Source organism: Cervus elaphus, chromosome 24 (assembly GCF_910594005.1).
Source record: "Cervus elaphus chromosome 24, mCerEla1.1, whole genome shotgun sequence".
In the NCBI taxonomy this organism is placed as follows: Eukaryota; Metazoa; Chordata; class Mammalia; order Artiodactyla; family Cervidae; genus Cervus; species Cervus elaphus.
The window spans coordinates 48,879,166-48,899,316 of record NC_057838.1 but is presented as its reverse complement, the minus strand read 5'-3'; the positions used below and the strand labels follow the sequence as shown (position 1 = coordinate 48,899,316).

The 20,151-nt window shown below is 43.8% G+C and overlaps 1 protein-coding gene across 4 annotated transcripts in view; it reads left to right on the top strand.

Annotated features, from left to right (window-relative positions):
* The window catches only part of ATXN7 (ataxin 7), a 132,544-nt gene that overhangs the window by 81,992 nt on the left and 30,401 nt on the right, over positions 1-20,151 (top strand). The window contains exon 1 of one of the 4 annotated variants that reach the window (XM_043885954.1): positions 15,045-16,581. The exons of the other annotated variants lie outside the window; for them this stretch is intronic. Within the exon in view, the coding sequence (XP_043741889.1) occupies positions 16,515-16,581 (67 nt within the window). The 5' untranslated portion in view covers positions 15,045-16,514. Of the gene's footprint in view, positions 1-15,044; positions 16,582-20,151 lie in introns of those variants that run through there. 4 annotated transcript variants of the gene reach the window in all.

Sequence of the window (20,151 nt, the reverse complement as noted above, 5' to 3'; positions counted from 1 at the left end):
TAAGTGCTTAACCATTTAAAAATCATTATTAGAGGGTAAAAAGGTAGAGCAGGATTAAGCTGTGACAGCCTGGGTGGGGTGTACTACCCCTCCCCTCTATCGGGAAGTAGGTTTTCTAATTGATTGAATGGGTTAATGCCTATCAGATGTTAGGGGTTTTCTGAATTTTCTTGAAAGGAATGTGCCTTTTTCTCATTTTTATTAAACTTAGAGGGAAAATGTATTTCATAAAATCTTTGTTGAAATACTGCATCAGTGGAGTAAAATATTTGTTTTCTTCTAGATCCCATGGTTGTGAATTTAGTGGGTGGTAAAATTATATATAGACACAGAATATAGAGACATGGCTCTTTTTAAAAGAAATGTGATTTTGAAATGTCCAAGTTCAGTAGTTCTAAATCTCTCTGATGTTCTAATTTGTGAATAAGATGGAACTATGCTGTCTTCCCCCATCAAAATGTGCATGTACTTAAAATGAGGCATTGTGACTTCAGGGGTTTCATGAACCTCTGAGCCTTCCCTGGGCTGTGAGACTCCAGGCCTGTTAACTGGGTGTCGGTCATGGGAGAATCCAAATAAGGTTGTTTTGCATTGTCATAGTGGTAAAAAAAAAAAAAAAAAGAGTTCTGATCATAAAGTTTAATTTTATACCCAGTAGCAACTCAGAAGTGTTTGAGTGCTCACTTTGTTTCAGGCATGGGGATGTGGTTATCATTTTTCCGTCCATGGGGTTCAAAATCTTGCTGGAGAGAAAGGCAAAACTAACTGGACATTTTTTTTTTTTTTTTAAATAACTGCAAGTTGTTTTATTGTTGTCCTCACGACTACAAACACAGACTTGAGACAGAATAGCAACGGGGTCTTTCTGTAATAGAGCATTCAAGCAAGGCCTCTAAGGCGGTGACCCTGGTGACCCGAGCCCTAAGTGATGAGAGGGGGTCACCCATGCGGGGATCTGGAATAAAAGTGTGTGACAGAGGGGAGTGGCGGTTCGCAGACCTGCAGATGGCTTGTGAAGTTAGTGAGGGAAGTAGAGACATGGGAGTCAGCCTTCTGGGCGGGGCCCTTGTTCATGTACAGGCTTGTAGGCCCGAGGAGGAAGCTGCCTGGGGGTAGTGAAGGTTTCTGTAAGGGAGGAACCCAGGACCATCTCTCTCGCTAGGGCAGACTGTGCAAGGAGGGTGGAAGCAGGAGAGCAGTTCAGAGGTGAAGATGATCACAGAGTAAGGCTAGGGGAACAGCAGGGCCGGAGGTACAGTCCAGCTTGGAACCTGCAGGGCTTTCTGTCGGGCTGGACTGCCATTGTTCAAAGTCACACCTTCACGATCACATCCCACCTTTTTCCCCCAAGGAATCTTTTCTGTAATCATAAAAAGGTCCTTTGAGTTTCTGCTTCTGGGTGAGGCCCCAGAGTAGGCACCAGAGTGAGCACCAAACTGAATAAGATATGGTCTCCCTGCTTAAAACTCCAAGTGGCTGGTATTGGAAAAGACAGCCAGTTGCCGAGTGCTTTGGGAGTTATAAAAAAAAAACTTCCCTGGTGGCTCAGACGGTAAGCGTTTGCCTACAATGCGGGAGACCCGGGTTCAATCCTTGAGTCGGAAAGATCTATTGGAGAAGGAAATGGCAACCCACTCCAGTATTCTTGCCTGGAAAATCCCATGGACGGAGGAGCCTGTAGGCTGCAGTCCATGGGGTCACAAAGAGTCGGACACGACTGAGCGACTTCATTTCATTTTCATTTCATTTGGGAGTAATGGGTTTTGAAGCCAGACCAGACTGGATTTACATCTAAACTTGCAAGAACCATAGGTTAGTTGTTCTCCTTGAGCAAGTTTTCCGACCTCAGCTTCTTTTTTATAATGTGGGGACAGTGATAGCAACCTCATTGGTTCCCAGAGAGGATGAAGTGCACGGTATGGTGTAGCCCCTTGTGCATACCTGACACTTGACAAGTCTTTGAGAGAGAAGAGGTGCCGCTGTGGGGACAGAGAGATGCGTGTCGAAGCTCACACAGCAGTCCAAAACCGTGAGAATAAGGAGCACAGATTGCTTCTTGCTCGGTAACTCGGGGCAGACTTCTTAAAGGAAATAGCCTTCTTCACATCAGGCTATTCCGAAGAGTAGGATGGATTGTTTTTCCCATGTGCAGATTGTCCCCATCAGTTTTTAGGTGTGGAATACATGTCCATTGTGGAAAATGCAGAAAATACTTTTTAAAAAAAATCACCTACGATCCTCTAAAATGGGAAGTGTTGTGATGGGGATGGACAGGGCCGTCACCGTAGCACAGACTGTGCACTGCACAGCCATATTTGGTGGTGCCAGGTTGGCCACAGGGCTGATGGGAGCAAGCGCGGAGGCAGGAAATTCCAGGCTGTCTGGAATGTACTCCACAGAATCTCCATTGGCTGGAGCTGATGTACCCCGTGGGGAAGAGCTGTGTGCCAGGGCAAGGCTGGGGCTGTTCAGAGAGATTCAGTGCCATCAGACACCCTGGGCTTGATATGTCACTGGGAACCTGTTGCAGGATTTTTAACACCTGAATGATTTGCCTTAATGATGCAGTATGAAAACAGCTACTGTTTGCATCAAGCCCACTTAAAGGTGTTCCTTCTTCCAGGCCTTACCTAGTCAGGAGGAGGCCCTCTTGGTCCCCTCTTCCAGAAGCACTTCACTTACTTACAGCACGTTTCTTGGAGATGATTTTCTTTATCTTCCTCTGTCTCTCATAGAATGAATGTCTGTATATTGAGGGCGAGGTAGGGGAGGGGAGAGTGTCTCGAAATCATATTTCTTCTCTCTTTCTCTATCAGTCTGTAGCATCCATAACGTCTTCTAATAAGATACATGTTCAGTGACAAAGGAACTGTGCTGACCCCCACAGCGGCAGGTGTGGTGTGAGTGCAGGCCTCAGGACAGAGCCCGGCGCCTTCGGGAAGGCGGGGCGCGCAGCTGGCCCGGCCACTGCGGGCTGGTCCCTTGGCGGCAAGGGAGCTCTTCAAGCTGTAGGAGACGAGAGGGCCTCTGGTGGGACGAGGGGGGCCAGGTGCTGACGGAGGGATTCATTGGGAAATGCAGGAGTTTCCTCTTCGGGGGCGGCAGCCAAGGGAAGGCTGATGGAATAAACAGGAGGTTTGGAGACGGCTAGGTGTATGGGCTTGGGGGCAACTTCCCAAAGTGGAGGAAGGCACCATGTGATGTCCCTGGCCTAGTTCGGGAGTGACAGCTCACTCATCTGGGAAAAAAGAGGTGGTCGGGGGCCAGGACCAGGAACCGGAAGAAGTATTTGCAACCCATTCTCCTTTGTTGTAATTCCAGAAGGCCTATTGCTACATGTTTATTTTCCAGAGTCAAAAGCAAAACCTGTTTTTGAAATTCAAGAAATTTCTAAGTAGCCATTGCAAGCTGTTTATTGCTGTATTAGGAAGAACTTGCACCTGCCAAAGGAGAGATTCTGCTGTCTTCCCTTCTGATGAACTTGGTGAAAATGTGTGGGCAGTCTTCTGTGAATTCATGTCTTAATGATACTCATCTGTGACTTTTATGAACAAGTGAGCAGTTGCCATAAAATTTAGCAGACAGTTCCTTTAAAACCACTGCTGCCTGGCCGTGACGGGGAGGAAGCTACAGTAGCAGCAAGGCTTGTCGCTCAGTTCATGTTGATAATGTTATGCTGAATTTGTGAACAGGTTGTTACCCAAAATAGTGAGAGACCTGCAGACATACCTCATTTCTTGCATTTTGATTTATTGTTCTTCACAGAGAGTGTGTCTTTTACAGACTGAAAGTTGGGGGCAACTCTGTGTCAAGCAAACTCCTTGAATCCATTTTTCTAACAGCATCTACTGGCTTCATGTCTCTGTCATATTTTGTGAATTCTTGAAACATTTCAGACTTTTTCATTGTTCCTGTGTTATTGTGATTTTTGTTGCTACTTCAGCTTACTGAAGTCTCAGATGATGGTTAGCGTTTTTTAGAAACAAAGTGAAAGTCACTCAGTTGTGTTCGACTCTGTGCAACCCTATGGACTCCACAGTCCATGGAATTCTCCAGGCCAGAATACTGGAGTGGGTAGCTTTTCCCTTCTCCAGGGGATCTTCCCAACCCAGAGATCAAACCCAGGTCTCCCACATTGCAGACAGATTTCTTACCTGCTGAGCCACCAGGGAAGCAAGAATACTGAAGTGGGCAGCCATCCCTTCTCCAGGGGATCTTCCTGACTCAGGAAACAAACCAGGGTCTCCTGCGTTGCAGGCGGATTCTTTACCAACTGAGCTGTGAGGGAAGCTCTTTAGAAACAAAGTTTTATTTGTTTTAAATTAAGGTATGTGTGTTCTTCCCTGGTAGCTCAGCTGGTAAAGAATCTGTCTGCAATGCAGGAGACCTCTGTTTGATCCCTGGGCTGGGAAGGTCCCCTGGAGAAGGGATAGGCTACCCACTGCAGTGTTCTTGGGCTTCCCTGGTGGCTCAGATGGTAAAGAATCCATCTTCCCAACCCAGGAAACAAACCAGGGTCTCCTGCATTGCAGGCAGATTCTTCACCAGCTGAGCTATGAGGGAAGCTCTTTAGAAACAGTTTTATTTTTTTTAATTAAGGTATGTATGTTCTTCCCTGGTAACTCAGCTGGTAAAGAATCTGTTTGCAATGCAGGAAACCTGGGTTCGATCCCTGGGTTGGGAAGATCCCCTGGAGGGGAGGACACGGCAACTGGCCCCAGTACTCTTGCCTGGAGGATCCCCATGGACAGAGGAGCCTGGTGGGCTACAGTCCATGGGGTCACAAAGAGTCAGACACGACTGAGCAGCTAAGCACATGTACGTTCTTTTAGGGGCTTCCCTGGTGGCTCAGATGCTAAAGAGTCTCTCTGCAATGCAGGAGACCCAGGTTCAATTCCTGGGTCAGGAAGATCCCCTGGAGAAGGAAATGGCAACTCACTCCAGTTCTTCTAAGTCATAATGCTTTTTTGCACACTTAATAAGCTACAGTATGGCATAAACATAACTTTAAGTGTTAGGAAACCAGAAGATCTGTGTGACCTGCTCTCCTGAGTATTCACTGTATTGCACTGGTCTGGAGCTACACCTGAAATGTTGTGTCTGTACATTTTTGCTGACTGAGCTGCCTTTTCATGAGTTAACTCTTCACCAGGATTTCTCCTGGGTCAGTGATGGTGAGTGATTGTAGTGTCATTCTGGCATTTCCATTTTGTAGTCTGATCACTCTTGTTGTATAGATGACTCTCTTGGAAACTGTATAGTAATACCATGCTTTCTAGTTGTTGTTTTAATGTTTTGAAATAGTCCCAGCTGCCTCGTACTTCTCTTTAGTTATTCAGTATTTTTAGGAGTGAGATGTTTCTTACTGCTAATTTCAGATTTTCAACATACAGTTGAATCAGTGCATCCAAAACCTCCTGTGTTTCCAAATCAAAGAGGAGCTGCCTAAGTGGCCCCCTTCCTCCTACCCACTGCAGACTGGCAGTCTGGAAGGAGCCAGAGAGAGGACCTAGGAGTCTGCATTCCACACAGCTCCCTCAGCTGATTGTGGCCCAAGGGCTTGCCAGGATGCGTTGTGTTCACAGCCTATCCCCTCCCCCCATGGGGCTGCTGCTTTGTATTCCTGTGCTTGGCATAGGGACTGACGCAGATCGGCGCTCAGAGATTTGTTGAGTCTAGCAAGGATGGCATGAGAGGAGGCCCCTGCTTTTTTTAAACTGATTTTTAACTTTTTGTATCATGTCCTGGAAATCTTGCAGTAATTGCCTCTGAGACCTTAAGTATGAAAGAGGACTAAGATGGTGACATGCCCTGTGGCCGGAAGCACCTTTCTTTTGAGATTGTGTTAGCCAGGCTGGGGATCTGAGTAGATACTTTCATTCATAGTAAATGTGTTGGCCCTAAATTGGCTACTGAATAGCATAAACTGTGTATTTCCATTTATACACATTTACTATGGGTCTGAACAGGTGGGGTCAGCTAGTGACTGGTGGGAGGCTCTGGGGTTCTGTGTGGAAGGAGCTTTGCAGGTGGTTCTGAGAAGCCATGTGCTGCACTGCCTTGCACCCTGCCGCTTCTATTTGAATTTGCTTGTGAAGAATTTGTTTGTGAAGAATACCATAACTTCTGTCAACCTGTCTTAGGCAGACATGGGCTGGTCCTACCTCGGTGAAATACATGAGTGATGTGAATTCAGATCGGACGGGTCGTCTGGTAGCATCTCTATAATTAATGGAAGCCCCACTCGAATGTCAGCTGCCCAAGTATTTTGCCTCAGATGAGTTAGGCTGACCACTGTTTCACCCTGTGGCTCAGCCCCGAGTCTGAGCACGTGGACTTCAGCCACCTTTTCCCCAGGTGTGCTCCATCAAGTTCCATCTTTATGATTTATTTACTTCCATTTAATTTTTTTTTCTTAAAATCAAACCACTTCTATTTAAATCTTTCACAAAGAAAACCTCACTAGAGTCATCAGTGGGAAAACTGACGTCCTTTGCCATAGGTGGTAAGTGTGAAAATAAATCTAGTGAAAAGATTCAGTTATTTGTTGCTACTCTTGCCAGCACCAGCACTGAGCCCTGAGGCCTGCTGCCTTAGTTGGAGGGAGACTAGCACGTTTTAGGCAAGTGTCATCCACAGAGTGACATGGTGTTATCACAAAAAGTGAAGGAGATTTAGGAAGGGAGTAAGTTTTCACTTGAGATTTAATGTTGTTAATGCTGGAGAGTGATACCTACTCCATGTTTGGGGAAACACCAGCTCAAGCTGTCGGATTTGGTTTCCTGTGCTATTCAGGGAGCTGTCTCCCGAGGCCAGTCCTAGTCTAGGAAGTGCCTTACCTAGGGAGCAGAATTCTCAAATCTCATGTTGATCTGCAGAAGGATCCCAGATAAATACCCTTTGCCATTTATCCATTGATACTACGTGTTGTGCGCGTCCCCATTGCTGTAAGTGACGTGCGAGTCTGGGCTTGGGGTAAAACATGTGCCCCTCAGACTCTCTTCGCAGAAGGGGATGTCATAAATCTGGCTTTTTCATGAATGTATCTTTCGCTGACACTCCTCTGCGACCTTAGAGCTTTCTCCACTTGTAGATATTACAAACCCTGTAAAGTTAACAGCCACATGCATAGTTGGGACTTAATAAATGCACTAAGGTGGTGGATTTTTTTAGGTGCTAGCATAAATTATATTTTTCTGAAAAGTCGTTTTCATCAGAAGATGAATAAATAGGAATTACTCAGTTTTTTGAGCTAATTAATTGGTTTCAAAGAACATGACTGGGTGAGCAAAACAAATCTTACTGTATGACATCCCATGGGCTTTCTCTGGCAAAAATGCCAATCCCACTGTCGACAACAATTTAACATAGTTGTGACCAATGATTGCTCTTGTGTAATTAAGCAACTCTGTATCACAGAGCAGAGGTTTTGCCTTTCAATAAAGAAGACTTTCTCCCTCTTGTGATCTGATGGAGTTAGGTGTAGAAGGTAATGGATTCAGGAATTTTGAATGAGTTGTTTCATTTGGCTATTAAGTAACTTTGTTTTTGGATAAAGAAAAAAATGTTTCTTTTTTTCTCTTCAGTTGTTTGGGTCTTATTCTACTCTGAAACTTTCAGTGATAACTTAATCTTTTTAGGACTAATAGTAATTTAAAAGTCCACAGACTAATGATAATTTGTAGCAGGACTTGATGATTCACAAAGTGTTTTTGTATTATCTTATTTCCTGTTCTTAGCGACTCACTGAATGGATGGTTTTATTCCCAGTTTACAGATCAAACTCCTAAATTAAATGTCATTCACACAGATAAAATGTCTCAGGCTGAATTTTCTGTCTACTTAACATCTGTTTCTATAAAGAAAGTTGAGTGTCGAAGAATTGATGCTTTTGAACTGTGGTGTTGGAGAAGACTCGAGAGTCCCTTGGACTGCAAGGAGATCCAACCAGTCCATCCTAAAGGAAATCAGTCCTGAATATTCATTGGAAGGACTGATGTTGAAGATGAAACTCGAAGAACTGACTCATTAGAAAAGACCGTAATGCTGGTAAAGATTGAAGGCAGGAGGAGAAGGGGTCGACAGAGGATGAGATGGTTGGATGACATCATGTCTGACTCAATGGACATGAGTCTGAGTAAACTCTGGGAGTTGGCGATGGACAGGGAGGCCTGGTGTGCTGCATCCATGGGGTTGCAGAGAGTTGAACACGACTGAGCAACTGAACTGAACTGACCATCTGTTTCTTTTGCATATAATAAGGGTGTATAGAGTTAAAGGACAATCTCGAGAAGATGTAATGAATTCCACATGTCACAAAACTGTCATTAATGACAGATGTTGTATCTCAGGTGGAATTGCCTAGAGTGACCGGGTCAGCAGTGTAAACCCATTACCTCAGAGAGAACATTTAATAATTTGAAGACATAATGGTCGTAGGTGGATACTTGATTTAGCATAGTCACTGGATTTCTCCTCGGCCTGTCCCACTTTATTTAACCCTAAACCAGAGTAAAGACCCAAAGCCAAGCTCCGCCTCTTTTTGTCCCAGCCTCGTGACATTTTGTAGCTTCTCTAGCGAATTGGTTGGCATATTTCTGCAGTCGGTATAAAGACTGAAATTTGTTGCAGAGCCAAAAATACTTCACTCTTTTGCTTCAAAGACATATGCCAGGCCTTTCTCCAGCAGTCAAGGGCTGAACCAGGAAGGGAGCAAACCAGAGCAGGCACATCATAACGTGAGCAATGTCAGGGTAGATGTTACTTTAATTCTCGAAGGAAATTCCAAGTTGACTGTTTGATCTAAGCTTCTTGTCACTGAAGAACATGATGTAAAATTAATGCAGTGAATTCAATTTTTCTCTACCACCAGCCAAACAGTGCAAATTAAAATTTTCAAGTAACTTCAGTAGCATCAGATAAAGGATCACTTTGTCCCTAACTAATACGTTTATCTTTTTTTTTCTTGGTTATATAATCAACATATATATTTTAAATGGTATTGTTTATGCCATTTGTAAGAGCTACATTTTAATTTCTAGTTATAAAATGCACTGATTTTTCTTTATACTGAAATCCTTGCCTTTATTAATATCTGTGCCTTTGGGGCTTTTTTAAAAAGCCATAAATTGGCAAGGATACTGTTCACTCATTTAGCAAATAATTATTGAGTGCATCCTGTCTAGGCATTTCTCTCCAATGAACTAGGAAAGCAGTGTCTTTGATTTCATGCAGCTTATATTCTGTTTAAAGAGGATGGAATGAATAGGATAAAATCGAGTAAAATAAGATGATTTCAAATAGTGATAAAGGCTTGGGTTAATGTCAGAGAAAAAATGGGGCCAGACACTTTAGGTAAGGCTTAGTCAAAAAAAGCCATTCGGAGGAATTGATGTGGAAGGTGTGTGATGAAAAACAGCCAGCCATGTGAAGATCTGGAGGAGCAGTGTTCCAAACAGAGAAACTGGCAGGTGCAGAGTTCCTGCAGGAAGGCCAGAGAGGAGGTGAAAACGTAATGTGCGGGGAGGAGAGGGGGCAAGTTGGAGAAGGGGGTGCTGGGGCCAAATGAAAGGAATCTGGATTGCCAGTGCAGACTGTGCAAAGTCTCTGGAGGATCTTGAGTCAGAAAGGGTCTTGACCTGCTTTGTGGTTGCTCTGTGAAACGGAGGACAAGAGCGGAAGCAGGGCGAGGCAGAGTGGGCTGCACTGCACTAGACTAGGTGAGCGCGGGGTCTGGAGAGGACGCCTGGGCTGACAGGGCGGCGGCAGCAGAGGCAGAGAGCTGCGGCTGGAGTAGGAATCAGCACAGAAGGAGGAGGCCAGCAGGGCCGGCTGACGAACTGGAGAAGAAGGGACAGGGAATGGCTCACAAGCAGCTGGATGGTTTACTTAGCTTGTGGATCATGGGGTGGTTATTTCAATTTGTATGTGGGCTTTTTTGTGTTTGTTTGTTTTCCAATGAAGTGTAATGACCTGAACAAAAAGTCATGATGTATTATATGCATTAAGTCTTTAGACATTTCCTAAAGATTGTAGAGATAGAAAATAATTATTGCAGTGATGCAGAACTTTGGAGTCATTTATTCTTTTTGGGTTTTTGTTGCCGTTTTAAAGTGAAACAGTAATTTAGTCATGTAAACCTGAAAACAAAAGGATCCTCTCATTTGGGTAGTGGAAACTTTCTAATTAAAAAGGAAAAACACATGTATTTTGAGTTTTTTTTTTTTCATTATTAACATGGTAATGCACATCATATAAGAAAAACGTGAACCAACAACAGAGGACAAATATGCAGTCAGAATAAGTAGATGAATCTCTTCCATCTTACTTTCCAGGGGCACAGGTTGACATAAACACTTGGAGCATGTCTAGACCCTGGACAAAGCAATATTTGGCTTTTTCCTTCACACACATGAAAAATTAGATTTATTATAAGTTCACTTTTTTAAACTTAGTGATCTAGCTTATTTTTCCATGTTAATGCACATTACTTCCTTTTTTTTAAAAAAAAAGATTGCCTATTATTTCACTTCCTCAATGTATTTAACTTAGCCTGTCCCCTATTGGTAGACATTGAGATTGTCAGTGCTACGTTATCACATGCACTCTTCTTGGAGAATGTCTGTCAGTGTCTCAGTGGATGGATTCTCCACCTGGAGGCTGACCAGAGCTGCCTCCAGGTTAGTGCTGCTCTGATTGAACGAACAACGTCAACACTTCTGATCTGTGTCACCAGAATGAGGCAATGAAAATGTGAGTGTCCAGCAGCATAAATCAGTCAATAAATTATTAATATTCAGCAGTGTCACTCCTGACTTGTCTGCTACATCTAGAAATCATTAGGATGGCTGTGCTTCATATTTTGAAGGGGACAGTTCAGGATATAAATCCATATTTAGTTCTATTTGCTAAAAGACGTTTCTCCTGACAATCATTGTTTTACAAGGCCATTTTTGTGTGTTGACTAGTTGAGATTCGCACACACCTGCTGCATTGGCCCTATTAAGCTGTGGTCTTGTGTCTGACCAGAAGAGGGAGTTTTTATCACTTCTGTCTGCTGTAGCACCTACTACCTGACTGGACTAATGCCTCCCATGCAGGGTTCAGGCCCCTACAGCTGGTTTGGGGCAGTGGGCAGAGGTTGAATTCACCTATTTCCTTCCTCATTGCTTATTGTGTATATAGAAATTCCAATATTTAGGTTTACTTTTGTGTTTTGCTTTTAAGTCAACAGTTCTCAAATTGAACTTCAAAGAAATCATATAGCTTTTCCTCTTGTGTGTTTGAAAGTTAATGAAAACAGATCAGGGAAGGTAATTATCTCAATTTAAAATAAGCAGTCAGCCCCTTATCTCACATGATGTAGTTCTTGATTTATACTCTCCTAGGGTAAAAAATAAACTCCAGTATGAACTTTATTTCATTACTTCTTAGGTTTGATAGTTTTAAAAGACTGTTAAAACTCCTGCTGTAGAAGATTTGTAGTGAGCTTTAGAAAGTTAAGGTGCTGTTTCACAAGAGTGGCTAATAGGCCTTTTCCCCAGGTGGTGTCAGTGGTAATGAATCTGCCTGCCAGTGCAGGAGACATGAGACGAGAGTTTGATCCCTGGGTTGGAAAGAGCCCCTGGAGAAGGGCACAGCAACTCACTCCAGTATTCTTGCCTGGAAAATCCCATGCACAGAGGAGCCTGGCGGGCTGCAGTCCACAGGTTCGCAGAGCCGGACACGACCCAAGTCGCTTAGCCTCACACGCTGTGATTCTTACTGTGATTTGTTATGTTACTGGCGTGAATCCGTCTGCACAGCCAAACCAATGAAATGGGTACCGTGGTCAGGACTTGATACTTTGATTTAATACCAGAGTTTCATGCTGTTTAAATTTTTCTTCTGCTTTCTTCACAGTGCAATTTTTTATGACAAAAACTTGAGTCAGTTTCTTTATGGATTTTTTGATTGACACCTGAATATATGAGGCGCATTCATCTGTCATATATATTTACATAGACACCCAAGTGTAATAATCTCAAATATGCTGTTTTCAGTTCAGCCTACTGCCTTCTATCTCATTGGCTCTTTCTGCTTCCCTGCCTTCTCCAATTGTACTGGTCCTCTCCACTCTGTAATTCATCTATGTAACTTGGTACATTCTTCATATGTAACTTAGTATACATCCTTCTATATTTTTATCATGCTCATAACTCTTTACAAGCACATATAATCCCATGTTTCATTAGCAGGGACTACAGGTCATAGCTTTTACCAAAAGATGGATCCTGTTAGTAAGCACACTTCTGCTGCTCCTCTATTCAGCAAAACCACATAGAAATCCATTCAGATCCCAGAATAACACAAATCCTCCTTTTTAACGGTTGCTTACCGTTTTAAGGTGCGGCTGTGCGGTAACATCCTCAGCCCTCTGTCTGTGGACATTCACTTTGTTTCCTGCCTTTTACCTCCACGAAGAAGGCAGCAGTAGCCACCCTGCTAAACGCTGCACGCATTCATTTCTGTAGGATAAAAGTCTCAGGAATGGATTCCGGATCAAAAAAGATACTTATCTGCCTTGTTTATAGCTGTTCCTAGATTGTTTTCCCAGAAGTCTGTTAATACTTTGTATCTCTGCTAGCCACATAGGCGACTACTGCCACCAGGAGTAGGTATTTTATTTATTTTTGTAAGCTTCCAGTTTTTTTCTAAAGCCTCTTAGGGTGCTTTACACATTTATTCACAAATGTGATTAACTGTAATTTGACTTTGAAGTCTATTTCTCAAACAAGGGCGAACTTTTTTTTACTACCAGTGTAGCATGTATCTTCACCGTGTGATATGAGGCAAAAGGTTTTTCAAAACGAGTGATGATTTTTCAAGTATTCATTTAAACAACTACAGATGGTTTTCCTGGCATTTATGGGAGATTTCTCTTTACTCTGATTGGAATTTACCTTAGGGCAGAAATCTAGTTCAGTTAGGCTGAGATTCCTCTTTGCAAAATGTGTAGACTTGTAGAGGACAACAATTTCTGTTGAGATCAGTTGTGGGGCCAATGAAAAACTATTGTCAGTTTTATTTCTGATCTCATTATCCTCCTTGAATTTGGTGTGATTGGTCACCTTTTAACAGTGTTCACTTTGTGTCTCAAATAAAGACTGGGCTGAGGTCAGACTGTGGTTCACACAAAGCCTATGTAAATCAGGCCATGAGGTTATACTTTATTTGGCTGCCTTTGAACAATCTGAACAGCTGAAAAGGGACACACACACACCAAGTGTGGCTGAGCCCTGAAGGCGCGTCCACCAAACAGAGCAGACGATGCCAACCAGAGGAAGGCTGTGTGCCATGAGCCCCCAAGGTGAATGATCCCATTTAAGCTCCCATCTCCCACCTCTCCTAATCCGGTGGGAGCACCTAATGAGCACGGGATAATAACACAGCGGCAGTTTCTTGGTGAAGCTAATCTGATTCTGGACAGCAGGCATCCCGGCCCACAGCTGAATGAATTGCTTGGTATTTCCAAGTTTGAAAATACTTTCTCCCCCTTTCAAGTGCTCCTTGGCAGCAGGTAAGGAATGTTAAAGCTCCTGTAAGTGCCAATTAAGGCCAATTATAACTCGCCCGGCCTGCTGAGACACTGAAGTGGAGTGAGTGGAGGCTTGTTGTGCTCCTGTAAACTGGAGAACTGGCTGCCGCCGGTGACAGGAACACAGGATTTCCCAACTGCCGAGAGCTCGTTTGTTGCCCTGCAGAACACCAAATGACACCGTCGCTGGCTTCTCAGGGTTGGATTTAGGAAATCCCAAGATTTGTCGGGGACCTCACTAATTTTCATCACAGGAACCGCTGTCTTTATCTCAGTCTTCCTTTATTTCAAGTGACGTCCACCATCCAATTTCTCCTTCTTCCTGATCATGATAGCCAACATTTATCGAGCATTTCAGAGGTGCTAGGTACCACATCACATGTGTCACCTCCTCTACTCCTCATCGAGGCCCAAGTAGTGCTCCCCAGAGGAGGACGCAGACCCCCAGGGCAGAGGTCGCTCGCCCAAGAGTACACAACGCAAAGTGCTGAGGCCGTGGCAGGCCAAAGCCAGGCCCTCGTAGCCCCTCCCAGCTGCGGCTGGTTCGCTTGTTCGCTGCGAGCAGGCTAATTCACAGAAGAATTTGTGTCAGTTCAGGACTCGCTTTGTGCAACCAGAGTAAAGCTGATGAGTGCGCACCATCCACACCGCAGCCAGTACCTGTAATTTTTGGTCTGTAAGGCATGGATGTTATTCTATTAAAACGGTATTTTAGTCCGTAGTCTTTTTTTAGTCTGTAGTCTGTTTATTTCTTTTCACAAGAAAGAAGAAATGTGACCATGTCCCCTGAATGAGCCATCATAGGGAAATGTAATATCAATATAAACTGTATCTGGTTAGGGTTTGAAGAAGAGTAATAATGCTTTCCAAGCAGAACAGGATGGCATTGGCTTAAACATTTTTAATTAGGGCATTAAGAGAGGTGTGTGTTTAAAAGTTCAGTCTGAGCTTTAGATGCTCAGTTTGTGTACTTGTGTATATTCTTATTGTATCGATTTTTATTTTTCTAGTTTGCACTATCATTCATCCCCTTTTTGATGTAGGTCTTCAGAACAAATTTGGATAGTTTCTCCTTCTTTACATACGAAAATGTAGGTATATTTCAGAATACTTCCTAGTTCTTAAGAACATTTGTAGTGTGTAGTATTTAAAAACATTTGCTGAAGTTCACCCTGAAATTCTTCAGGGTTACAGAAAGACTTTGTTCCCCACATTGTCTTATTACTTTGGTTGGTTCTCATAAGAATTGTTTTCCCCACTAGCACCAGCACCATCTACAAAAGGGAACTTTAGAAATGCGAGTGTTTGTGCTGGGAGACCGGCAAGGAGTCTGCTGTCCAGGCCTCGGAGTGCAGTGATGTGGAGCTGAGACTCAGTCTGAGTAGGTCCTCTTCCCTCAGTTCAGTTCTGCCACTGACAACATCAGGGAGACTCCTCAGCTCCCCTTGGCGGCGGGGTGGGCGGGCAGTGGGTGCAGTGAATGATGCTGAGACTTGGCTGTAATCAGGTAGTACCGCAGTAGAATGTTTTTGTTTTGTTTTTCTGCCAGCTTAACAAACCCTTCAGTGAATTAACCTAATTGTCTTATTTTTGTGTATTAACTTTGGAAGGATTTGCTCATACTGTGCTTCTACTTCCGGCTGATGGCTCTTTCCTGGTGTCCTGATCTCTTTTAAGAACCACCATAGTTTTGCACTGTTAGAATCAGAAATCTAGGGGGGTGGGGAACAGTTTCAGAAGCCCTCTAGATCTCAATATTGCTGCCATGGCTAGGATATGAATGCTTTCTGTAAAAACAAAGCAATGTGACTACTACTCTTTTGTTTTACAGTAAATTTAGAATTTGTGTCTGTTCTAACAGAAGCCATTTCCTATGCCTCACAACTCTTTCCCACCCCTTCCAGGCCAAATCTTTTCCACACATGTAATTCATGACTTTTTGCCAAATAGTCTGTGTTGGGTGATGGTATTTTGTAGAGGAATTTCCCCCCTCCTTTTGACATTTAAAAGTGTTCATTCTGAACTATCAGGCATCTGAGTCTGTTTATGTGTGCAGCCTTTATTATCATAAAACTCATATCAGTTGGCTGCTTTTTTCCATGTGTGTTTGATAGTAAGATTTGGCGATTAGCAGGATGAGGAGGAGTGATGCGGAAAGTGTAATACGGTGGAGACAGGCAACCTGTTTAACCAGGAAAACATGGTTTTCAAGGATCCACTTAGAGAAGTTTTTGAATTAAAAGCCTAAAAGGTCCCCAGCTTTCGTCAGTTATCCAGCTTTTGAACTATGGACAATAACATGTGTATTTTTCTGAAATTAGACCTATTTTACAAATAGGCACAGAAAATGGGTGAAGATTTTTCTTACTAGATTTAAGGAAAGCTATTCTTAGATATAATAAACTTTTGTTTGTTTAAAGTATAGATACTGGGGAAATAGAATGTAGAAAAAGACTGCTGATATTTGTAAAAATGTATAAAAGACTGCTGATATTTGTAAAAATGTATAATATTAAAAACTTTTAGTTCTGTCTAGGCTTAAAGTATAGATATATAAAGAATCATTTAAATTTTCTGATTTACCTGGTAGTAGTTGTCAGTGTAAAGTTATGCAGGAAGATCAGGTGTGAGTAATTCACATTCTAGTAGGTTAAATTCATAAATTCCATCCTCTTCCAGTCTTGGCCAGCAGCCTTTCCAAGAGAAGGATTACTTACACCAGCCAGGACGCCTTCTGTGACCATATTAGATGGAATTAGACTCCACCCCTTGTTTCTGTTGATCTGCCAGGACCTTTGTAATTCAAGTGCTTTTTACAGTAGTAGCAAATGTTACATAAGACCAAACATGGAGCATATTTGGAGTTGGTGGGCAGACCCACATCATGATGCAAGCCTGCAGTAGCAAGTGTGCAATGAAGCACAACCAAATTATGTGAATGGAAGGTGACAAGAAGCCTCCTCAGAGCAGCCCTTCCTCCGCACCGGGGCTGAAAGCTCTCCCGGGTAAGTTTTCCGAGGCAGTTCTCAGAGGCTGGGCTTGGCTGGGGGCCCGGTCCTGGACGAGCATGCGGAAGGTGGGCTAGGTCTTTGGGAGCTGGACGGAGCCCCACGCAGAGCAGAGCAGAGCGGGGCGAGTTGGCACAGGCCCGTCCTCTGGCGGCTGTCCCGCCCCGCCGGCAGGCCCAGAGCACTTCGGGCTGAGCGGTGCTGAGTGCGCCCTGCAGTCCCGCTGAGCAGGGGGTTGATCGCAACAGGAGGGATTAGCTGCTGCCCCGCCGGCTGGCCAGCCACAGGAGCCATGCTGAAATGTCATTCGAGTGATCTGGCCAAAGGTCAGGCACAGGCTGGAGTTGAGTTTGCTATTAACTCCCACAAAATGCTGAGGTTTGCACCGAACGGTTCCCATATCTCCAAACAGGGAGAGCAGTGGTTACGTCGCTCTCTAAAAATGGAGGAACGTTGTAACACGCTTTGACTGTTTGTTTTTTATCTCACTTGCGGTGAGTGAGGTTTCATGACAGGCAGTTCACAGTGTTTCCTGTAGAATGTGTTTGAAAGCCGTTTTGTCGGATTCTTCAATTCCGCAGCAAAGTTGCAAGCAGAACATTGTGTCAAGAGGAAGAACAACTTCAAAATACAAACAGTAACCCTGGGAAGTCATTCAGTAACTTAAATTGAGTGTATAAAAATTTAATTACTGACTGCCTGCCAGAAAAGACTATTTTTTTTTCCTTCAGTTGTGTTATTAAGGTAGCCAGTACAGCCAAGCTGATTCTGCTCGGGTGGGTTGGGCAGCTGTTCTCAAAGTTACCTTAACTCTCTCATGCCTCCTCTGAAAGCAGGAAGCGAGGTGACAGTTGAGATCTTTAGTTTTCACTGGATTCACATTTCATGCCTCCTGCAATAATGTGCTTGACCGGATGGTTTTAATTGAGGATGAACTTTAGCTACCGGTTTTCAGGACTTGAAATACAAACAGGATTGTAAACCTTTATTCAAACTGCTGTTCATTAAAAGAAAACAAAACACAAAACTTTTACTTCTCGTCAGGCAGTTTTACAGTTGCTGTTTTCTGGTTTCATTTTTGAATATCGCTTTGGTGTTGATTAGTGGACAACCCCGGCCTGTAGGTGGGGCAGATGCTGTTTTCGGTCTTCAGGGGGAAAAAAAAAAACACGTGCTGCAAACTCATCAAAACATTGGCATTGTTCAGTCATGAATCACCCATTCCTTATTAACAGAGCTCATTTAATGAGGAGGCTTTAAAGGCTGTGTTGTTATTTTGAGGTTGTTGTTATTCCCAGGTTCATGGTCTTCTCACCCCTTCCTCTCCTTCCTCCCCAATAAAGTGGAATGTAAAGGCCACAAAACTAGTGGAACACAGCAGTAAAGATGTGGCTTCCCAACTCAGTGCGGCACTCTGCGGCAGATGGTGCCGTCATTCTGTTGCACCTTGGACTTGCTGCTCCTTTCTGGCCTCAGAGGACACTGTTCCTTAAGGGGATTCCCACACGGAAGTTTTTGTTTAAAAAAAACAAAAACGAGAAGGACTCTTCTGCTTGAAGTTCTGCCAGGTTCCTTTAATTTTTTTCTCTCTCCCTTACCCTTTGTGTGTGTGTGTGTAAAATTTGGATTGGAGTAGTAAAGACATCGGAGCAGGAAATGGCAACCCACTCCAGTGTTCTTGCCTGGAGAGTTCTGTGAACGGAGGAACCTGGTGGGCTGCTGTCTGTGGGGTTGCATAGAGTCGGACACAACTGAAGCAACTTAGCATGCATGCATGCATTGGAGAAGGAGATGGCAACCCACTCCAGTGTTCTTGCCTGGAGAATCCCAGGGATGGAGGAGCCTGGTGGGCTGCCATCTGTGGGGTCGCACAGTCTGACCTGACTGAAGCGACTTAGCAGCAGTAGCAGTAGTAAAGACATAGCTTGTTTTCCTTAATTCTTTGTGCATTTTGGTGATAGCCTTGAATCTCTCATTAGAGAAAAACTGGAACTCAGGCCCAACTACAGACCAGACGTGACTATAGAGGTGTTTGTATAAGAACTGGAGGTGTTGCCGCTTGATCTGCACGTGGTGTTAGCACGTTAGAAGGCTAAACTTACAATGATCGTTCACTGAACGTATAGGATGCTTTTCCCCCAACAGATAAAGGATTAAACCAAAAGTACCTGAAGACTGGTGGATTTCTTGTCTTGGCTTTTTGTTCCTTGTCGTACATAGATACCTGAGCCATGCAGACCTGTCAGTTCAGTGGATGGAGGGAGACCAAGGGGTGCATTTAGGGAATGCTGTGCATCATTCAGACCTTGAAATCGGGTTTGTTTCAGGTGGGGTGAGTGCTTGCTGTACTCTGTCAGTATCATTTGCTTGACACCGTGCGTCCTGAGGACAGCAGAGAGAGGTGCTTACGACTGTTAGCAAAGTAGAAGTGTCAGCCAGCATGTCGCTCACTGCATGATATCCCTGCCGTAGTCTGAAACGGTGACGGCAACGTCTCAGAGGTGGCGTCGTTTGGTGGCTGCATTCTGCTCACAGCAGTGACAGCCTTTTCCCCAAAGTTACATATGCTGAGAAACATCTGTGTGTGTTTGTCTGAGATCATGATGATAACTCTCAGTTCAAAGTCTGCACCTTAAGCAGGAGCATAGGAAGGGCCCCCTGAAGGAAATGAACTGGTTTTTCGGTCCATTCAGTTTTCCTTAAGCAAGATGTCTTAAGAAAACAATGATGAAGAACTGATACTATTCTCCCAGCTGAGGTGATCAGTTGTTGTACCATTCGGTCTCCCCTCTTTTTCTTTATCATTCCATCTCCTTTAATAAAGTATTTGGAATTTTGGAAGACCATGTTTTGTTTTTTTTCCCCTAATGTTTGCACAGAGCTACAAGTTAAGATGGCAGGGGAGGGCTACCTCCAGATATTCAATAAGTTCTTCATATTTCTCACATACTTGAAAGCAAAGTTCAGAAAGAACAGCCCCCTGGGAAGAATTCCTGGCAAGGGGATTATCTTAGGTTGCCATATTTGTGGTCCTTTCTTAGCAACATTATTTACAATCCATTCACGCCTGTCCCTTCCCCCTCCGGAGTTGGGGAGTTGGGAGTCGTTCCCCCTTGTAATCTGCCCTTTGTGATCTGTTCTCTTTCATCAGCCAGTGTGAATAGGGATGCTGCAGGGCTGCCCTGCCCAGAGACGTGGAAATGCCAAGGGACCTGGAATACTTTAGTGGGCCTTTTATTTCCGTCATAAAGCACTGACTTCAAGAGCTTGATAATTTGATTATAGACCTTGGCTAAAAGTTGTTTCAAGTGGCCCAAGTGCTGTAAATGACTCTCATTTCTGCACTTTCCCCCTATGTTTGAATTTTAAAACACCTCTGCATTAGGGGGAGGAAAAATGCATCTGGCAGAAGTTGCAGTTGGAGACTAATTTGTTAGGGCAGCCAGTGTTGAAATCATCCTTTTCAGTTAAGTCTCTCTAGTGGAAATGATGCCGCGGGCTTTGTGGTAAAGACTTTTCCTTCCTCGCTGTTTTCCAGTGCCGTTGGTAACCCACCTAGGCATGCTC